The 21,956-nt window shown below is 40.4% G+C and overlaps 2 protein-coding genes across 5 annotated transcripts in view; one reads left to right on the forward strand and one right to left on the reverse strand.

Moving 5' to 3' along the window:
- The window catches only part of CSTF3 (cleavage stimulation factor subunit 3), a 50,640-nt gene extending 48,309 nt beyond the window's left edge, over nt 1–2,331 (forward strand). Inside the window, exons 19-21 of the mRNA XM_035549986.1 lie at nt 181–275; nt 402–462; nt 1,637–2,331. Coding sequence (XP_035405879.1) covers nt 181–275; nt 402–462; nt 1,637–1,839 — 359 coding nt within the window. The 3' untranslated portion in view covers nt 1,840–2,331. The remainder of the gene's footprint in view (nt 1–180; nt 276–401; nt 463–1,636) is intronic.
- A 1,970-nt stretch (nt 2,332–4,301) lies between these two features.
- Nucleotides 4,302–21,041, reverse strand: TCP11L1 (t-complex 11 like 1). 4 transcript variants are annotated; one of them, XM_035549988.2, is made up of 10 exons: nt 20,928–21,041; nt 17,733–17,896; nt 14,561–14,693; nt 11,977–12,097; nt 11,186–11,406; nt 9,999–10,135; nt 9,364–9,560; nt 6,958–7,139; nt 6,129–6,301; nt 4,302–5,924 (listed from the first exon to the last, which is right to left on the reverse strand). In XM_035549988.2, exons 2-10 carry the CDS (start codon nt 17,881–17,883, stop codon nt 5,689–5,691), a joined length of 1,551 nt encoding a protein of 516 aa, XP_035405881.1. In that variant the 5' UTR covers nt 17,884–17,896; nt 20,928–21,041; the 3' UTR covers nt 4,302–5,688. The 4 variants fall into 4 exon arrangements, with proteins under 4 accessions (XP_035405881.1, XP_050566702.1, XP_035405882.1 ...); XM_050710745.1 differs by lacking the exon at nt 20,928–21,041 and adding an exon at nt 19,893–19,919; XM_035549989.2 differs by lacking the exon at nt 20,928–21,041 and adding an exon at nt 19,155–19,170.
- Between the last annotated feature and the right edge of the window lie 915 nt (nt 21,042–21,956).

Here is a 21,956-nt window from a genome sequence, read left to right on the forward strand (position 1 = left end):
GGTAAATGGTAATAACCTGTTACACATGCTGCTTATAGTCTAGATCAGTGACTAAACAGTATGTAATTAGTAGAGGCAAAAGTGACAGGGTAATAATTATTTGCACCAAATAATAATGGTGTTAAAGCAATACAAGTATAGCTGTCTTGCACTGGACTCATACAGTTTTTCTTCCCACAGCTCCAGGTTTACATCCTGTACCAGGTGGTGTATTTCCTGTTCCACCAGCAGCTGTAGTTCTAATGAAGCTTCTGCCACCTCCCGTTTGTTTTCAGGTTTGTTTTAAAGAATTCTGAAAACTTTAAAAAATTATACAAGAGATTCTATTTTGACAGAACCATGGTATGTATGCACTCTATTCAAAATAATCTACAAAACTTTTTTTTTTTTAAACAAATCAGGGTCCCTTTGTTCAAGTGGATGAGCTCATGGAGATATTTAGAAGATGCAAACTGCCAGACAGTAAGTTGTTTGTTCGCTCTGGACTCTGTAGTAGTGCTGCATATGACTTTCTTTTACATATGGATATTACTGTCTAAAACCTAGACCTCATTTATAGATGCTGATGTATAATTATTATTTAAAAGTACCCTGTTGAATTGGCTGTTTGTATGTTGGAATCAACCTAGAAATGTTTGTACATTTAACTGTGAGGGGAGATCAGCAAAGAGTAAAAAAGCTGAAAATCACCACCTGCTGCTTCAGAAATAACGTTTTGGTGGTAAACATTAAAAGAAATGAAGATTTTTCAGAATATCCTTTAGAAGAAGCAGTGCATTATTTCTAGCAGCATAACAACTATAATTAAATTACAAATTTGCAGCATGGTTATATTTTACCTAGCAAGGTATTAAGCATTGTTTTTAGCAAACCTAATCATAGAGACTTCCTAGTCTTTGGCTATCTAAATTTGTTCGTTGGTAGGTCTAACTCTGACTGCACATTGTTGCAGTGATTGAGAACAAGTCAAGAACAATGTTTTCTTAGCTCCTACAACAGAAGTAGTGTTCTGAAATATGAAAAGAGGACAGATCCATACCCCAGGCTTCATGTAAACTATGGGAGATGATTAATATGCTACTTTTAGTTCTGATAGTTGAAGAAGCAGCTGATCTGACAGAAAGCTAGGATTTCCTTTAGAGGGAAAATAAAACACCTATTTAAATTATACATGTTATTTTTGAAGCCTTCTTTGTTTATAAGCAGAAACTGACTTGCTATGCATACTTACTGATGAATCACAAAGTAGGTATACAATTGCTCAAGTAGGCTTTCCTATTTTATTAAGCTTGCAGCTGACCTCAAAAACTTATGTAAAGGGAGGTCTCAAGCTGATGCAGCAGCATTTACTTTCTAATTAGTGTTTGCCATAGCTGAGAGTTTTAGACAGTTGGGATTCAATTCTTAGCAGCTGTAAGAGAACAGTGTAGACATGTCTCATGTCTGGAACATGTCTCATGTTCCGGAAATCTCCAAAACGCGTCTACCTTGGTGTCCCTGTTTGCATGCATATTAACGCTTACTCCTTTGTTTCTTTATTCCAAAAACATATCTGAAATTGTACTCAACTTTGCTGAAACAGCTTTCTGTATCAAGGCATTTATTTTCACAAATTAATCTTTTTCTCTTTTTAAAGCTGTTGATGAAGCTGTGCGAATAATTACTGGAGGCCTACCTGAAATAACTGTGGAAGGCAACGGACCTGTGGAAAATAATGCTATGCTCAACAAGGGTGTCAAGAGACCAAATGAAGATTCTGACGACGATGAGGAGAAAGGATCAGTAGTTCCCCCTGTACACGACATTTACAGAGCACGACAACAAAAGAGAATCCGGTGAAACAAGGTTGGAGTTCTACTGTGATAGACAAAGACTTGCATTGAGTTTTTCAGTCTCTTAAAAGTCAAGCATTTAAAAGGGACAGCTGCAAAGAAAAAAAATCTTGAAAATGGTTTTGTTACTGTGGTGCCTCTTCTCCTATTTGGCTCTTGATCTGAAAACAGACAGAACAATCTTAGAATGTGCTCTGAACAAAACTAGGTTTTCAAAACCAAAAGTGCAAAATGTCTAAAACTGCATTTTGTTCTTCAAGGGTGTTCACATCTACCACTTGAAATCTTGTGGGTTTTCAACAGTTTTATTTTAAAAACTGGATGGCTTATAATTGTGAAGCATTTTTAATTCACATTTTCTGGAAGACAGTTGTTCTCAGTTTGTTCATGTAGTGTCCTGCCTTATTGTTCGTTTTTATTTATGGCAGAATGTATGGAATCTGTTTTGTAGTTGAATATGGAAAAAACATTCCTTTAAAATAAAAGGATATCGATAACATCATGCCTCATTCTGGTTTTATTCAAACACAATAAATTACTTTTTAAATATTAGTCAGCCACTTCAAGAACAATGTTAATAAGAATTAAAACCATCACAGGAAATTGGTAAGAGCAATACATATTCGAATTAGCTTTTTTTTTTTTTTTCAATTCCTCTAGAGGATACAGTATATTTTTGCTTTTAATTCCATGACTGTTTAAAGATGACACCATCGTAAGACATACTTGGTACAAATCTAATGCTGATTGTCCAGGCGAACTAGCTAACACAATCTGGTCCTGGATATATCTGCATTGGTCTTCCACTTAATAATATACAAAGCTAAATGTTAATATATTAGCTACATAGTTTAACTTGTTATTATCAAACAAGCTAACAAAAAGGCTGTATGAACTTTTGAAGCAGGTTCTATGTATACTTTAGATTTTAACTTGTAACCGCCTATTCAGAACTGCATTCTTGTAAGACCACAAGAACCCCATGAACTACAGGAATTAAGATACTTGTCAGACAAGTTGGAAGACAATTCCACCACCAGCAGTAGAGATGACTGCAGGTCACTGCTGCTATCTACCAGACTGAAAGATGGACACAACATACGTATACCCACATAAATATTCACATGGAGGTAAGGTCTGGTCTTACCCATCCTAGTATTTCTTTTTTGCTTTGTCACTTAATGATATTTGCCTATTTCTTTTAAAGACAATGTGGAGAAACTACTTGTCAACCACTATCATTAAAAAAAAAAAAACAGGGAAAAATCACTAATGGAATTTATACTTGTGGGTATTTATTACAGCCTCTTTAGATCTTTTACTGCTGAAAGGCCTACAAAAGCTTACAAAAATTGAGGCACTCGTTCCCAGTGTGTAACCCCAAAGGTGAGAGAGGAGCCAGCTGTAAGTATTACACTTTTTTCTACATGAAGACTTTTTTCTACAGCAAACTCCTACTGAGAGGAAAGATGGGACTTAATGTATCGACCCAGCGAGCAATACACATGCATTAGCAGCAGCACAATCCATGCCTTGATGTCAGAGTAAGCAGGAGCTGGCAGTCATGGACCCTGAATTCCAGAACTGGGAGCAGCCATCGCCTAGATTAAGTAAGTACAATTTTATCTATTCATAATTTAGTCCCATTCATTTTGTCATCAGTCACATACTTTTCCAACTATGTTGTTTCACCATGATGTTGTTCCTTCCCACATCCTTCAGACCATCACCTACAGCATCTAACTTTTTGTAATATGCTTAGTTCACAGGGGCATTTAAAAGAAGCCTCTAGGCAGTGGTAAAGTGTAAAATAACAGCAGCAATTTCTAACTTCAGCAACACTCAATTATAAAAAGGAAAACAGTTTTTTCTGTTTTTCCTTTTCTTTTTTTCTTTTTCCAAACTCTAGAAATAATGTTTTGAGTAGCTTTTTTGTTACCCTGATCACTGAATTAATTTCTTCGAGCTGCAGAGATAGAGACTGTATTTCAAGGTGGAATCTGCACTAATAACAAAGTACATTAAGCAGATGCAGCAATCTTGAAGACCTCTGTAGTAACCTTATCTGATTCAAATAAATAAATAGACCACATCAAAAACCTACTCATTTTTGCAGATTTCTTTGGTAACTCAAAGACAGACATCCATTTTACTATTTGAGTAAACTTAGTCAAGGGAAAAAATCACTTGTCTGAGCTGGTGAGCTCTTGCTACAGAGATGTGTTCCTTTTTTTCCCTTTGGGGAAGGCAGATTTGTAATGAATGAGAAAAAAATGGTTTAATAGTTGCACAGGCTAATACAGAACAAAAGGTCTTCATCCGAACTCAAATTTAGTGCAGCTATATCCATGCTGACATCTAAAGCAAAGCTGGAAAGGAAAGCATCAACAATGATTTATAATTAAGTGCTTCCTTCTAGAAGGCCTATTATTTTGGTTGACTAGTTGATTAATAAAACAAACCTGGATGTTAGCAGTAGAAGGGCCATTTATTTATTTTACATATCTATATATGTATTTAAAGAAGAACACACATTCTATTTTGGATACAGTCTAGCATTTAGGACACTTGCTCTTATTAATTATGAACTTTGTTTTCATTAATTCATCAAATTTTGATTACTGTAATACAGTGTTATGCCCAATAACTAGAGGAAAACTTCAAAAGGTACTTACCTCCTAGCTGAGTTTGAAATTGCAATAAGGCTGTAAGATCACTGAGCTCTTCTGTGAACAATCATCTATACAACATGTAACTAATTAAATTCAATATCTAAAAATATTTCAAGTTTCAAGAACACCCCTATAAAGTGAAAAAAAAATATTGAAAATATTCCCTGTGTATTCAAACTAACACTAAATAATTCACTTCCCACTGTAAATTTAAATTCATGCACACATCTGAGAGTGCTCTGCACTTCCTGGATAGTTTCAAAAACATGATTGAATATGCAACCATCTCAAGTTGTAGTTTTATAAAACAAGTAAAATTTTCAGCCTAAAGTTTCACACACTTAAAATCCACCTTCTGAAAATGACAAAGATTTACTTTAAAAGTACTATTTCACATAAAAAGGAGTAAACTACTTGCAAAAAAAAGGTAAGAAATGCCACTTTTATCAAAACATTTTAGCTCTGCCTTTCTGAAGACTTTACAAGAGATAAATAACAGCTGCAATCTATAAGATTGCCACCTTTGTAAGTACTGTACAAAGCAGAGGACAGTTACCCAATAACCAGAAAATTTGCTACAAAAATATATCGTGTTTTGTAACATCTGAAGGTAAACAGCAAAAAAATGCTATCAAAAATGCAGAAAAAACTAGTAGTCTACCATACTAACCATAATGTTACAGTAAAGTGCTGTTTGGCTTTGTTTTCTGCCTGTTAAAGTTTCTCCTATCTACAATTTTAGCTTACTTCTTAAGTCTCTAAAGTAAGATCTTTTTAAAGCCAAATTACCTCTGGAGGGAAGGACCACTGTTAATCTCTGAATGAATTAAAAGAAATTCATGATAAATTAGAGTAAAAAGCCTTAAAATGATCCACTTAAAAACAAAGTTTGGTTCTTAAACTTACCCTACCTAGCACCCACTCAAAAATCTAAAAATTGCAGCCAGAAAACTACCAGGACATTCCCTCTCTCAACGTTGCAAACTTACATTAAAAATGCATCTCTCTTTCATCATTTCCTTCAGAACCCTTATCGCAATTCATTGATCTTCCTCATTAGTCATCACTAGTGAGTTAAAAGGAACTGGTGTCTACATGAAAAGCTGTTTTCCTAGACAAATATTGGTGCATTTTTTTAAATAGCTGACAAATTTAATACTGTATTCGTAGCACACAAACTGCGTTTATGATTCTTTTGACTTCCCTACAAGTTGGGATTCTTCCTTAGTCAGTATTTTGGCAAGAACAGCATCATAATAAGGGCTGAAGACCATTTTGTTGTAGTTGACCAGACGGACGTACTTGACAGCAATCTCTTCCAGCTCTCTTTGAATAGGACCTAATCCTCCAGGAATAGCGGGTAATGATTTCTGGTGACTAGATGCAAGATAATTCTCCAGAAACTTTTGAATTCGAGAATCTGGAAAAATTGGACCAAGGGTTTTGGTTTGTTTTTGAAAGAGACAGTCACTTAGAAAGATTGTCATCTCACGTTATACACTGAACACAGCAAACAACTCTTTGAAACAAACTAAATGAGAAAGCATGCATGACATGCCACCAACAGTTTTATAAGTAGAGACAATTTGTCACTGGAGAACAGACCGTTCTTGTCAAAACATACCTATTAGCTTACATATGGTGTTATCAGGATTGGCCACTGCTTGGATTTGTCCTTTAAGTACAGTCTCTCTCTCAGCTGTGAATGGTGTGAACCCATGCTGGGAAAGGCAGCTGTTGACTTCAGCGCACACCTTTTCACCAATGGTAGCCAAAGATTCCTTCAGGTTAAAGGAGCTAGAGAACATGGAGTAGAAAGCATTATTCAGCTACTTTAGTTATACGCTCTTTTCTCACCTTTTGAAAACAAATTATCCGATTATATTTGCCTTATTTATCAAACTTAATAGAAGAGTAATCCAGATAATGCAAGAACCATAAAGAATATATATAAAATGTATTAAAAAAAAAAAAGACAGAAAACAAGGAGATGGGACAGCATTAAAGATTTCCAGCCTGAACGATCTATACAAGAGTGGACTTTGTCTACACAGGCAGCTCAGACTAATGTGAAAAACAATCGTCAACCCACAATGCGTAGAGCAATCTAAACCTGCAAGCAGCTCACTATAGCACAGTCAAATTCTCAAGGGAGCCTGGCTGAAACCATGAGCACAGTCAGCTGCTTCCACTTACAGGGCTCTAACCAGGTATTGTAAGTAACACACTTTGAAAAAATGAGCATGTCCGTATCAGAAAAGAACAAATCAAGAAAAAAATGGCTCTCTGTCAGTAAGGTAAATAAAAATAGTCAGCCTGAGCTAATAAAAAGCCCTCATCACTTCTTCTACATATCCTGCTGTCCACAGCCAAAGACGATTGAACTGATTATTTACTGGGATCATAATGAAACTACACCTGCCTCTGTGCGAGCAGGATTGTTCAGTACTCACGGAAGATGCATTCCTGTCAGCAGCACCTTGACAATGGTTTTGATTTTCTCAGCAAATCCAGGAATATCAACAAGTGCTGAGCCTGCTGCACTGAACGTGACCAAAAGAACAGTCCCAGTCAAGAGGAGTTGTTCCAGTTCCAGCTGTATTTCCTGAAAGCGGCTCTGGTCCATTAGCACTGTCTGCAAAGAATGGGAAATCCAGCACAGAATAAAGTCTGTAAGCTAGCCCGTGAAGTGCCCCTGTGATGCCAGCTAGAGATAATTCAGGAAACTGTGAAACCTTAATTCTTTCACGATATTTACCAAAAACAAACAAACAAACAAGCCCCATTCTATTTACTAGATATTATATGAGACAGAAATATCAAAACCATGCTAAGAAACCAGAAACCATGCTAAACCAGGCTAAGAAAAACCCAGCACAGAAGTCTCTAAAGCAGTATGTCTAGAAGCCAGAATAAGAAATATATCTTCCCTGAGTTTCCTGCAGAAGGCTTGCCGAATCACTCTTAAACCTCAGATTCCAGAATGCTACACTAAGTTTGCATTAAGCACTGCCTATAAAGTAAACCACTGAAACTTACAGCTCCCTCCGCCAGCAACAGGTTTGCCCAGAGAGGCTGTAGAGTCTCCATCCCTGGGGATACTCAAACACAAATAAATACAGCCCTGAACAACCTGCTCTGTCTGTCCCTGCTTTGAGCAGGGCTACCTGATCTCCAGCTGTCCCTTCCACTCTAAATTATTCTATGACCTGATCCCTATGGATAAAATGGAGATTGTCTCTACCATTTCTTCTCTCCAAAATAGTTCAGGAGGTTGGAAATACAAATACACACATCTTTTGATACGTAAAATTGTATACTATATTAGAAATATATAATTATTCTATATTAATATATGTAATAATAATAAATGTAACATACAATACTACACGGTAGATACATTGCAATACTCTACGTTACGATATCAAACACACACAAGCCTATTTGATCAAATCCGTCTCATCTGACATGCTGACTTAGTGACCAGCCTCGAATGCTTCTGAGAAAGGCGCAAGAAATTCTCTAATGAATCATTACAGAATGACTTCCTGGGAAAAGGAAAAAAAAGACTTCTGGGCTAACCAGTTCGAAACAAAGGTAGCTTGACAGGACTACACTAATAACCTGCACTGTGTTGTTACCTTTAATGAATTGTTTTATTCTCTCACTTTCATGACTATTACATTAATTCACAAGAAAAATGAAAGTTTCAGTTTTTAACTGAAATCCTTCAGTTATTGAGTTCATAGTGCAAACAAGTTTTAATCCCGTCAAACCTGAAAGTGCATATATTTTGAGAAACACTACTAGTGTTAAGATATAGCACAAGCAAATAAAGATATACTCGGTATAATTCCTGTTGAACGATCTGAGCTTAAACTCAGAAAGTTTTTTCAGTGCATACAGAAAGCTCTCAAATACATTTGAAAGAACATAAAAGATAATAAACTTTTCTGCCTTGTGGTTTCTATAAACATGTTGCAAAAAAGCCCTCCAGATGGATGGACAAGAAGCTGTTTATTTTTTCCCACCATTACTTTTTTGTCCTTCTGCTCCAAAAAAAAAAGAACATCTAATCACAGGAAGGACCCCATTCTACTGACTAACATCCGTCTTTATTTTCTCTCTGACAATCTGAATTTATAAAGTAGCCCCAGTTCTACGGGCAGCTGGAAAGATTTTGAACCAAAGATTTAACCTCTCCAGAACAAAGAGAAACAGCTGAGTGATGATAAAGCTGCAAAGAACCACGTTTTATAGCAGTTTCCAAACTCTGATACATATGCTGGACCAGTCCTTTGAGAAGCAGCTACTAAAACCACAGTCTCCATACTCTGAGAATAACGGAAATAGCTGCTCATTTACCCAAAAACTCCCTGCAACGCTTTTTTTTTTTTTTTTTTTTTTACAGTTACTGTATCCCCCACAAGATGATGTTATTACAAACTTGATAAAAAGACCATTCATATTTAAAGGGGAGCTGGGGGGTGCAGGCCCAAAGGAAGTACAACCTCAATGCCAGACAATCCATGAACACTGAGTTCTGTCCTACCCCAGGCAACTTCCATGGATAGATAAGCTACCAGAGAGGAGACAACAAAGGCACAGAGAAGAGCAACACCTGCTCAGCAGGCAAGTATCAGGAACAGAATAGAAACAACTGGCTCCTCTTTTCGAACTAAGTTTCAATATTGAAAAAGAAGCATATATTAGAAGAGCCACAAGAATTCAATCAAGAGATAAATATTTTAGTGTTGTACTTGCAGAAAGGCTACAAATTAAAACAGTTTCTGTTATATCCCAGGAATGGAAAAGTAGTAGAACAAACACAGAAATCAATTTTCCTATTAAACACCTACTTCTGGGAAAGGCCTGTTTATGTGATCCCACTTTAGTAGCTTCAGATATGCTTGATTTTGTACAGCAGTGGAGCACAATGGAGAAGCTTCACCAGCAGCACCATCACCACTACCGTGGGGAGGTAACTTATTACTTCTCAGCTTCGCAAGATCATCTGCTGCTTCTTGCAACCAGTTCGTGACAAGGTCTAAAGAATCTGAGAGAGAGAGAAAAAAAAGTCTTGTTAAAAAATCATTTTCAGTTATTTTTTCCCACCTCTAATTTCCAAATAATCCCATTAATTACTATTCCTAATATCCATGATACCGTTTATTGACATGCATTTTATTTATTGTTTTTGATGTTTTGCTTAATGCAATATTAAAACCACACAGCTACAGAAATTAGAGGTGAGATGATGTTAGCTAATGGTTACCTACATCATATTGAAATGAAACTAAACTCCAGTGTACTGAGTGCAGAACTGTTGTTCCAGTAGATTTTTTTCAAACCACAGTTTTGGGGCACAAGCTGTCATTTTCTGTATGAATTATATATAACTTACAATAAAATCCAATTTATTTTCATTATCTACAAGCAAAGACACACAGTTTATCGAGGTCAGAGGGGAAGAAAGAAAGGAACAAAGTCATACTTGGCTGTTTCTCAAGAAACTCCTGAAACTTCTTTCTTTCATATTCAGCAGACTGCTGCATTAATTTTGGCCTAATACTACTGACAGCGAAGTTTGCCATATCCATTTTCATTAGGTCTAATACAGAGAAAATTGCTCTAAACAAACAAACAGAAAAAGTTATTCAAGGTTTCAGATGTTTAAGAAGTTATATTGACAAGATTTATTGCAGGTTGTCTAATGAAAGAGCAAAAACATGCATGGGAAACATTAACGGGGTGCTTACTTTAAGAGTGTTAGGCAGAGAGAAAGCTTGAGCAAGTATGCACATATATGCATGTCTATCTTCCAAGTATGAACTAAAACTTGCTCTCCTGTAAAAAAAGTCTCTGTAGAATTAAATTTACTAGCTCCAAAGGTTATACTCCCCATTTTGCAATATCGTATGTTAAAGACACAAAAAGACATCTGGGTTTCCAAGCTTGCATACCATCTGTTGGCAGCCTACACAGCCAACCTCAGTGGGAAGGAAATAATTAAAACCAAGATAAAAAACAAAACAAACAAAAAATACCTTAATTTCAAAGCAACCCAATGCCTGCTGGCAGTATTTCTGCCACATCAATCCTTCACTCTTGGAAGGTTATCAAATTAGAAAACAGCGTTAATAAAATTTCCTCTAACTGTTGAGACCTTGGGCTGATCAACTGAGAACACAGTGACAAAGCAGAAACTTCTCTGCTCCCAGATGTAGTACGTACACTCCTGTTAGAACTAACAGGATATTATATTGCAGGGAGAAGTGGCTCAAACAGGTGGTAAAGGAAGAACTAGCTGAAGAACAGTAACACATTTTTCTTATGACCCCAACTGCTTTTCACCCCTCCCTTCTGCTGTTGATATTAAATCCTCATATAAACTGATCATTCACCTGCTCTCTGAAAGTTTATACATATTTATTTGGCTTTTATGAAAATGTCCTTTGGTAATAAGCAGGAGCCAAATAGAATTCACCAGAAAATACAGGGTCCTTGTTAAAGACTTCTCGGCCATCTCTCCCCTTCACAACCCCTATAATTCCTTCCCTGTAACTCTTTCTTTTCTAGGAAGAATTGCAGGTTGTCCTGCTGGAATTCCACACACCAATCACACATCTCTAAAATTATTTAAACGGCTCTCAATATGACGAATAAATACCATTTTGGTACCTGAACAGAGGAACTATTTCATGAATATCTTTCAGTTTCTTTATTTCTTCATCTCGAGCTGGAGCACAGAGAGTCCCCATCATTCCAATAACAAATTCTACCAACTTAGAAATGTCCAGGGCCCCATTCTCTGCCTCCTGTTTTATCAAATCCAAATCAAGAACTTCTGTAATCTGATTTCTTAGTCTTGTATGGCCAGGCAACAAGAAAGACAGGAGATTCTGAAACAGAAAGTTTTAACTGTGCGTTAAGAGTTCTACCACATCAAACACTACAAGGATCATAGCAGTTATTGAACCACTTTTTATTTAAACTAATTGCCATTTGAAAGTGGAATCTCTTTTTTTTTTTTTTTAAACAAGACCACGGAGTCATTTGTCAACTCCACATTCAAATGTTTCACCTCATTCTTTATGATACTGAAGTTACAAAGTAGTAAACGCTTTGTAGTACAGATCATACTTTGCACTGTTGTGCTAGACTTCTGTCAACCCAATGCTGGGGCACCTCAGTGATTTCATAACTAATGCCACTGTCATAACATAGAGGAAGCTTGGAATTATGAAACTAGCATTATTACCTACCTCTTATTCATCTTACATTGTTTCGTATTTGTTTGTACATTCAAGTTGCTCCTCAGGTTGTACAACTCACTTGAGTCCATAGAAAATTATCCAGTAATGAAAAAGATCAAGAGCCTCCTTTACAAACAAACTTCAACCTCCTTTGCCCATTCATATCAACACAGCTACACAAATGCAATAATTTACTCTGGTAACGTATCATCTTACCTCTTTAATTTCTCCCAATAGTTTAATTGCATGGTCATATGTTGGTGGATCCTCCTTTAGCTGAGCTTCCAGACAATCCCAGAAAGCTTTATGCACAATATCTCTTACTTTTTTTTCCAAGCTGTAGATAAATATGACCAGTTAAAAAAAGACCAATACTTGTCTCTGCACCACCTTATGCAAATACTTGCAGCTCCTGAAGAAAAGCATACAATAATATGAACATAATGTAATAATGAGTATGGGAGAATTGACAGAAGAAATCTCTCATTTTAAGTTACTCAGGCAAGAAAAACTAAACACAGGATTTGGAATGGTTCATGCCCTAATACATGGTGACACACAAGCAAAGAAGGCTACCAATTACAATCCTTGAAAGTAGCTGTCCAATGCTACCTCTGAAACGTACCATTAGCATAAAAAAATGATAAAAATTGTACCTCATCTTCAAAAGAACGGTATTGACATTCCTCTGAAAAGCCTCACTAAGTAAATGCAATTCTAAGTCAAATTCATTAAGTAAACATTAACAGAAATGAAGCAACTTCCCTGACATGAAAGCTTCTGCATTTCAACACAAATACTGTGATTATGCTGAGCTAAAGTCCCGGTTCAGTTTGTATAAACAATAAATGAATTCCACTGCTTCAGAAGCAATGGATAATTCAAAATACTGAAAGCTACTCCTCCTCAGCAGGCAGCCTCCTGTTTACACCAGATTTAAATTCAGCACTGAAGTAAAATACTCACACATGCATGCACACAAACAATGCCCATACCAAACGCCACAGATTCACAGGCCAGTCACTCTGTGTGCAGCGGAGTTCAGGCAGTGCCCAGAGGTACTTATGCTCTGTGGTCCTCTGAGAGCAGCCAGTAACATGTTTTACTCTAAGTGCATGGAACTGCAACTACAATCCCAGCTGCTTTTTCCTCAAAGCACTTCTCTACAGGTACATTCAAGCTCTGGGAGCCTCCAAGCTATACACAAACATAAAAACGCATTTAATCCACGGAAGATTTCAGTGTCCCTCTTCAAACAAATCTGAAGGGCTGCTCTTTCTTTTCTAGGTGGTAAATAACTGGCACCAAAACCTTCACTAAAGCTGAATACAGGGATCTTGTACTAGGAGCAGGCCTGGTCTGTCACAAAGCCCAGGCACTCTGGGTAAGATGATCTCTGCAATACATCTGCTTCTGTGAGCAGGTGCAGAGGTGCAAATCAGCCACTCTGGTGAACAACTACAGCTGTTTAGAATCAGTGGGCAAAAGCATCCAAATTACCAAAGTACAGGATTGTTCCTTTTATTATTATTATTATTAAGGGGGTGAAGAGAAGAAGAAAGGGTGGAAACACTTGCTAAAATCCTTCTTCTCTGAAAAATGCTGAGATCAATTTCACGACACTAAGGCATACCAGAAAAGTTATCCACTATCAGAGCACATTTTCAAGTGAGCAATCCATAAGAACAAACAAGGAGCAAAAGCTGACACCTAATTGAAAAGCACTGTTTTAGTTGTGGGATTTTATATGAAGAATTTTTTGTCAGCCATCAACTGCAAGCAGGAAACACCTGATGGAAGTTCCCCCAGGATGGATCTTCTATGCTGGGACACAGAAGATAACACAGAATGGGGAGCTTTGCATGCCTTAGGCATACTTTCCCAACACTTGCTTCAGAGACAGAATTTGCAAGGATAGAGAGGTCCCAGGTTTTGGGACCACACATGAATTAATTGCACACAACCTGCAAGTAATGCGACAAATGAGATGAGGACTGGACAAAAGCGCCTGGGTTTGTCTAACAGACAGGCAGACACTGAGAGGCAGTGCTGGGAAGACAGATCAAATCACTGCTTGAGCTCTAAACTCTGAGGGTCTCTCAAAAGCAGAGTAGCTACGACACATACAGACAACGCTCTGGTTCCAGTGTGGACCAAGTCCCTTCCATGAAATACACACTCGCTTTCACAAATTAACCCAAGAAAAGCATTGTCTGTCACATCTCTCTGTATAAGAAAAAAAAAGGAACAGCAGATGAAGCATCTACCAAATCAGTAGGACTGTGTTAGCTACACTGGCCAGTACGTGACCAGACATGAAGGCCTTTTGTGTTTGCTCTCTCCCCTGTCTTAGCTGGGGAGCTCCTCCCCTCCCCCCAAAATGGAGAAACAGACATTAGATTCAAAAAAAAGCAAAAATGATCTGAGTTTTGTCTTATTCCCACAGGCAGTGAAAGCTTAAGAGTTGCTAAGAGCCCTACCTGCACCTGCAGCTAGACTTGGATATTCAAAAGATTGCAGTCTCAGGCTCCTGGGACAAGGGGACATAGGCAGAACCCATACCATAGTGGGATTCACACCACATACACCCAAACAATTACCCCAGAAGGTTCACCTTTCACATGTACACATTTCTGGGGAAACAGAACTGCATGCTCAACTTCCTAATGCTTTTTTTAGGCTTCTCCTACCAGGCACTGCCCAGCAAGACTAACTGGAGCCTCTACCTGCTCCACTAGAACTGTTCCGCAGTTCTACAAATGAAGATTCTGTTTGTGTGTCTGTTTGGTACCAATCTCACCTGTGTTCTGGTAATTCAGCTGGTTTGATCTGGAAGTCTCCATTAACAACAATTTCATGTGCTAGTGCCATGTTGGTTACTCCCTTGGCTGTTTCCATTAGCTCTTCCACCGACACAGGCCGAGGAGGGCTAGCTGCAACATAAATTAAACTGTTAGACAGTTATCTAGAAAAATCTGTGGAAAAGCATCTGCTAATACTTTTGGACCCTTTCCACCTTCTTGGCAGTACAGCAGGCCAAAAGACAGTATCACTGAAAGCTCTTCTCTTTTCCTTCCCCTCCTCTTCCCAGCTGGCAGATGACACAGGTTTGGAGCACTTCAGGAAACCAAGCGAACCCCAGTTGATATTCGGGGCTTGTTATGTCAATTGCTTCTAAGTTACATCAAGCTCTTTATTAAAAAAGAGGAAAAAAAAAAAAAAAAAAAAGGCCAACCTCAAAAAATTACTTCTTTAGAATTGCTTAACTGCATCTTTCTCCATACTACACAAAGAAATCATAAAAATACCAGCACCTTCACTGTAGCATTTCCCAGTTACTGCGCAGATATCGCCACCGCAATTTTTTATTTTTCAAGGAAGTGACTTTATCTCTAAAGCAGTCGGCAAACAGACCACCACTGACATTAAGCAATAACATACTGGTCAGCTAATTATACTCGCTGCTTTCAGTGCAACTGGCGCTTCTCCAAACTCTTCCCCCGCCCCTCACCCCCCCAGGTTATCATGCAAGTGACAAAGGATGTCAAGGCCTAGCCCTGGCACTGATGCCTAAGACTTCTTCCTTTGTCAGGCGTTTCGGACTGACAAGGATTGACAAGCAGCTTCAAGCTGGGCCTTGGAGCAGACAAGTGACTAGGGGAAAGCATAACACCTGAAAGAAAACAGGCCAGTTTTCATCAGGCAGGAGACAAAGGCAGTGACTGACTGACTCCAGACGTCTGTTAGGTAGAAGAGGGGCAGTGACAGTTTCAAGAAACTTCATTTGCTTCCTGCATGCACTGGGAATTACTGCTCCTAATTGTTCTGGACTACTTGACATCCTTCTCCTGGGATGCTGCTGCCACTGCTGTAGTGCAGGAAGTGTCTCAGCCCTAAGAACGCGACAACATAAAGGCAGAGAAGGTGCCGAGGGCGTAGGCCATGCTGGTTAGAGGAGCAACCCTGTCCCCACTGAAGCCAACTGAAACTTGTTGCCACTGATTCTTTGTGGTAAAGCTTCCTCCTAGCTGTGCTATCATCAGTGCATGCAAGTGCCCTGTAATGCCTTGCCCAAAGTTAGGAGGAGCTTTCCCCTGGGCCAGGTATGTGAGAAGGGGGAAAAAGGCTAAATCATGAGCGTCCTCAGGTGGAGCAGACAAAGAGGGCAACGTTCACCTCAGCTCCTCCAGATAACACGTAGCTGCACAGAAAGAGGGAAACAACACAACAGAATTGCCATACTGGATCGCGTCCTCTCTCTGTAGTTCATTCACTTCAACGATAGCCTGGGCATAGAAGCAATATGTTAATTTGCCAAATTTAAGAAACCAGACAGGGATCTTCATAGGCTGGGTTCACTGAGATGTTTTGGAAAAACTAGCATGACTACCTCATTTCATAATCCAGTTTGACTGGACTTAAATTAGCAACACAGAAAAGGCCCTTTAAAAGTAACTGTCTTTCACTTGTCTGCCTCTCAAAGCTGTTCCAAGTATATACAGTATAATTCCAAGAATATATGCAGTGTGCTAATTTTTCATTAACATCTCGCTCTTTTCATGCAGCACTCTTCAACCCTGACTTCCTTCTGCTTGGAGCTTAATCTTGCATAGCGACTCTGGGAACACAGCAAGAATTGATGTCCTGAGAAGCAGCAGCACAACGAGGTTCACAGCTGAATGAGAGTGCTCTTGTCCAACTGCCAAATGACTTCACCCTAGCAGGAGACGCACTAAAAGCTAAGAGACTCTTTCATTTACCAAAGAATGCTCTTAAATCATGTTACTTCATTCTCATATTATATCTGCCCCCTTCTGAGAGGGGAGGGCTTGAGACTGATGACTCGTTTGTGGTACAGTGCAGAGCAAGACTGTGCAATGAATTTTACTTTCATGTGTCCACAGCCTCTCTCCCTTATATACACTGAATTTCCTATCGGGCAACCAAGAAGATGTAAGAGTATGAATTCCATACAGTACATCTCCTCGTGTAACATGATGCTAAGAGAACATTAAACCTCGAGTAATAATGAACACTATTAAAAAATAAAAATATAATAATGCAACAAATAAAATGTTACATCCTGAGACTCTCCCTACAGAAATATGGCACTAGTTATCTGAGCAATTCTGTCCCTTTGATCTGAATCCCTGGGGTCAAAAGCCTTTCCCTTTGTTTTATCTACAGATTTGCCAGAAATAGAGATATTGCACCCAGATCCTGATGTTAAAATCAAAATGACAGAGCAAACATGACCTAGGAATAAACTTACAGTATGACAGTCCTATAAACTCCTTGACAGTAGAAGCGGTATTAGGGTTGAAAATATAAACTTTCCAGCTCTGTTTGCTTGGGGTGGAGGGGAAGAAAATGACAGGACATTATTTTGTTAATAACAGCCTTCCCTGCCCTGCAGCGAAAACAGAGGCTGCAACAATCCAGAAGGTTCGGCTGATAATGCGAACAGCAGCGTCAGTTTAGCTACAATGTACTGGAGTATCACAGAATCGTCTAGGTTGGAAGAGACCTCCAAGATCACCTAGTCCAGCCTCTGACCTAACACCAACAAGTCCTCCACTAAACCATATCACTAAGGGCTACATCTAAACGTCTTTTAAAGACCTCCAGGGATGGTGACTCAACCACTTCCCTGGGCAGCCCATTCCAATGCCTAACAACCCTTTCAGTAAAGAAGTTCTTCCTAATGAGTAGTGCTTATCCTTTCTGTGAACGCAGACACACAGAAGTATCTAAGACATATGTGGCTCTGAACAACGTGGTTATGGTGAACAATTAAATTGTAAAACAAAATGGGGAAAAAGGTGTAATGAATAGCGTCAAAGCAAGTGATCAGGAGTCGTACAATATTTAATAACTAAGCAGTCAAACTTACACAAAATACTATAAAAAATCATGATTGTTTCCGCTGGAAAATTATAGAATTGTATATTTTTTTAAGCAGTTTTGCTTACACTTTGGTGTATCATCTCTGTATGAACCTGGAGCACTCTGTCGTATTCTTTTTCTGATTGACTGATCCGGGTTGTCCAAGCTCTCCTGACCATCCTCCAAACCACTCAACTTTTCTTCGCTTGAATGCGGCTTGTCAGGATTCTGAGACATTTTCAGTTGTTTCCTTATAGAAAAAGAAAAAAAAGATGAAAAAGGGAATGCACAAGCGTTTTCTGACATGGCTGAGTGGGAAAACATCACCACGAGTTCTCTTGATTAAGAAAAAAATAAGAATAAAAGAAATCTTATGAGGAATTATATGATGTCATTCCCATAATGGCAGGGGACCTGGACTCAGTGACTCACTTCCCATCTTACACAAAAAGGGATGCTTTCAACACAGCTACCATTTACTTGATCTGTATTCCTGGTAAGTTCTCAAAAATCTGAAACTGTTCCCTTGCTTCACTGCATGCAGATGAGAAAGAAAAATATATTCACTTTGCTTTATTAGCACTGCTTATGAAAGAGCAGTGAAAAACACTTTCTGAACAGTATTACAGACATGTAGTACAAAAAGATGATGCCAAGTGAGGTATTTCTCCACTATATAGCCATAATAAAGCATTCTGAACACAACATACTCCTCAACTGGGATCTGTCTCAGCTTATCAGAACTTAAAAGTCTCCACTCCAAGACACCCTAATTAATTAAGAAGCAGGAAAGGGATTAGAGATAAATTAATATAACGTTCTTCTCCCCTAATTTCATTCCATGTAAGAGTCATGATTTATGCATGGTGATGATGTCAGGAAGATTTAAAAAAAAAAGAAAAAAAAAAGAAGACAGTAAATAACAGTAATAGTAATTAATATAAAGGTATATTGAATGTTAAATAATGTTTATATTACATCACAAATACTTCCAATATACCCAATGATACATAGAAAAAATGACCACTGGAAAAGCACATCTCACCATTCGCTACCTTCACTTATTTTATAATTCAGATTTCCCTCTGAAGAATGTAATTTTTATGTCTTACTATGGAAAACTCTGTATCATACAGGAAGCTACTGTTCAGACTTCAATTTTAGGAAAATCTGTTAGCACAATATCCCTCTCTAAATCAATCCTATAACCAGGATGTTCTCTGAAGCAGAAAATCAGGAAGAGTCTTCCAAAAAAAGGAAGCTCCTGGAAAAACACCAGCTTCCTTTTTCACCTACTTTCCCAGCAGCCACTGCTTTCCAAATTTGAAAGAAGCTCTCAGCAAGATACAGCCTCCAAAGGCACCTCGCAGCTATGAGAAAAAAATACTTACAGCATCAAGAACTACACGGAAGAGGATAAACAGCCTAAAGATAAGCAAGCAACAATGCAGAAATATGAAACGCACCACAGAGATTCTTTTCTCTGTACAACAGCTGTAATAACTAACCTTACTCCATCAGCGCTTAAATTGACTGCACCAACGTGATTCTACAAGACAGCCAGAAGACTCGGGGCATATAAGACATGTTTTTTTCTTCTACAGTAATGACTCAGGATCATCATCTTGTTGGACGCACAAGATACACAACAACACACAGCACTTGTCCATAGCACTGTATGATTTTAATTTTGGACAAGAAAACAGAGCACAGAAAGCATGGGATAAATCTACACAGGAAAACCAAGACATCAGCACAGGTCCTGTTGGACCCATATACACCCTCTAGGTTGAAGAGGTGGGGACCCCCCCACCTCCAGCTTGAAGAGAGTCACTGATGTCCCAGCTCGAAACTCTTGACCATCTCCGTACCCCCACACCCAGACAAGCCCAGCCAGCACCAGAAAGCAGCAGCCTGCACAGCGCTGCAGTGACACTGCCACCCGGTCAGCCAGCGCAGAGACAGCCTGCGGCCGGCTGTAACGCACAGCACCCAAACCAGCACGCAGGCACGGAGCCAGTGGGAAGCCACCGGTGGGCAAAAGGTCTGTTACTGCAAACACACCAGCAGCAAGAGGATGAGATCTGATAATAAAGAAGCAGTTAAAAGAGAAAAGGATAGCAACAGTTGAAATAGAAAAACGTGAAACAGGTCAGGTTACACAGAGGAGGGGAACACACTGTCTAATCCAGCTAGAACAAAAGCGTTTCCACATTCATTCAACCAGCCTAGATTGCTCTTCCTACCCATTCTCTGCCACAAAGCATCCTCCTGAAATGGCAACATGAAGCACGATGACTCAACTAAGACCTACTTAGCTCTTCAACGCACGTGACACTTCGCAGTGCCTTGCAATCTCTCACCGTGTTTTACCCTCGCCACCCTTCAAAAGTACAGAAACAGTGCAATACAGCTTGCCTACGGAGGGCAAACAGGTGGGAGTGATGCGAGCTGCTCAAGGACCACAGAAGATGAACGACAGGTCCAAGGCAACCATCAGCCTCACCATTCCCACCCCGCCAGGCCACCATTCCTACCACACAGACTACAGCCTAAGGCATCGCTTTCCAGTCCCACAAACACGTTTTATTTAAACACTGTTTGTTAAAAACAAACCTTATTTCAGATATGGAAAGTGGTTACAAGAACTCCCAGGCCATTTGGCCAAATGACAGCTCTGAAGATGAGGTAAATGGGCACACTTGTTGGCTTTGTTGTTTTGTTTGCACAGCCTATTCTTTTCTGCTGGATTACCACTATTGTTTCCAGAACGCATCTAGAACAAACCCTCTTGCCATTCGGTAAATAAGCTTGACAATACCTCTTCTAAAAGCATGACCATCAGCTTTCATTTCACAGAAGCAGTTCTCTGAACAGAATAGAGCCTACCCCTTACCAGTTTCCTCCAGTACAGTTTTAACAGGATCAGAAGCGCATTGAGAAAGCCCCCCAGCACAGCAGACCCTAACCAGGGCATTTCCCACCGGCTCATCTCACCCCAATCCCCCCCCACCCGACGCACAGCACCACAGCACCAACTCCGCGGGGCTCCCGGGGGCCGCAGCCCGGCTCCCCCGGCCCTCTCCCCTCCCGCCGCCGGCAGCTGGGCTCTGCCGCCCGCCCCTCGCCTCCCCGCGGTCAGGCGGCTCCGGCGGCTCCGTGGGAGGCCCCGGCGCTGCCAGCAGGCTGCCAGCAGGCCCAGGCGCGGCGCCGCCTCCCCCCCGCTGCCGGGCTCCCTTCCCCGCGGCCCCCGGCGCTTTCCCCGCGGGGCCCCGCCTTACCGCCGCCGCCCGGAGCAGGAGCGGGCCCGAGGCAGCGCCGCCCGCCGCGGCCTCCGCCACCGCCGCGCCGGCTGCAGCGGGGCGGGCGCCCAGAGCGGCCGCAGGGGCGGGCCGGGAGCCGCCGGGAGCCGCCGCGGCCCGCCCCGCGCCGGGCGCCGGGGCGGAGCCAGGCCGGGCCCGGCCCCGCCGCTGCAGGGCCTGGGGCCTCCGCGAACGGCCGCGCTCCGGCCCGGGGGCTCGCCGGGATCCCCCCGGCTCACGGCGCCGTGCGGGGCCCGCAGAGCCCCGGGAGGGAAAGCTCGGCCTCGCGGCGGCCAAGGCAACCCCGCCGGGCAGGGCCTGAGGTAGGAAGGGAAGGCGCTGCTGCCGAAGGGGCGGCTGGCAGCGCCGCACCGAACTGAAGAACGTCCTTGTTCTACAGACCAGAAACTGCCTTTTTTTTTCCCTCCCACATTTTAAACTGCCTTACTGCACATCAAGTCATCATTTCACTTTCAAGGACAGTGTGTTGGAGAAGCAATAGCCAGTGGCACCAGCCACCACACGACTGAAGAGTTGCTTAGCAATATGCTACAGAGTGTTACCTCACATAGAGTTTTGTTTTTAAAAGCAGTGTCTGTAACAAACTCTGTATTATACTACTGCTTCGTTTTCATGGTTATCTTCCATCCCCTATATACCTGGCCGCAAAGCAGAGCATCCCATTTAAACTAGCCTCATTTAAACTAGTCCTTTGTCCTAATGGGAGAGAAGGTAGCTCTAACCACACTGGATATGGAACAATTTGTGACTTCTTGCAACAGTAACTAATCTTTGTGATGATACCAGAAAACTGCCTAACTGCACAGGAGTTGAAATGAGATCTCTCTGATTAGGCTGGATGTTTTCCCCACTTGCAAATGTCTGTGTTACCTGGAGATTTCCACTGAGGAGTATGCATAGGTAAAATACACAGTCATAAGACCAACCTACAGCCTTTCATTTGTTCCAACCCTTTCTAGTTACAGCTGGTAACATCAAGAATAGCTA

Source organism: Cygnus atratus, chromosome 5 (genome assembly GCF_013377495.2).
Source record: "Cygnus atratus isolate AKBS03 ecotype Queensland, Australia chromosome 5, CAtr_DNAZoo_HiC_assembly, whole genome shotgun sequence".
Lineage (NCBI taxonomy): Eukaryota > Metazoa > Chordata > Aves > Anseriformes > Anatidae > Cygnus > Cygnus atratus.

Excerpts from the sequence above, each read along its gene's own strand:
- TCP11L1 (XM_035549988.2), bottom strand. The coding sequence starts at position 17,883 with ATGTCTCAGAATCCTGACAAGCCGCATTCAAGCGAAGAAAAGTTGAGT. Across the intron at positions 10,136-11,185 it reads GAAATAGTTCCTCTGTTCAG|AGCAATTTTCTCTGTATTAG; the intron begins GTACCAAAATGG and ends TTGTTTGTTTAG. Across the intron at positions 9,561-9,998 it reads GTTTCTTGAGAAACAGCCAA|ATTCTTTAGACCTTGTCACG; the intron begins GTATGACTTTGT and ends TCTCTCTCTCAG.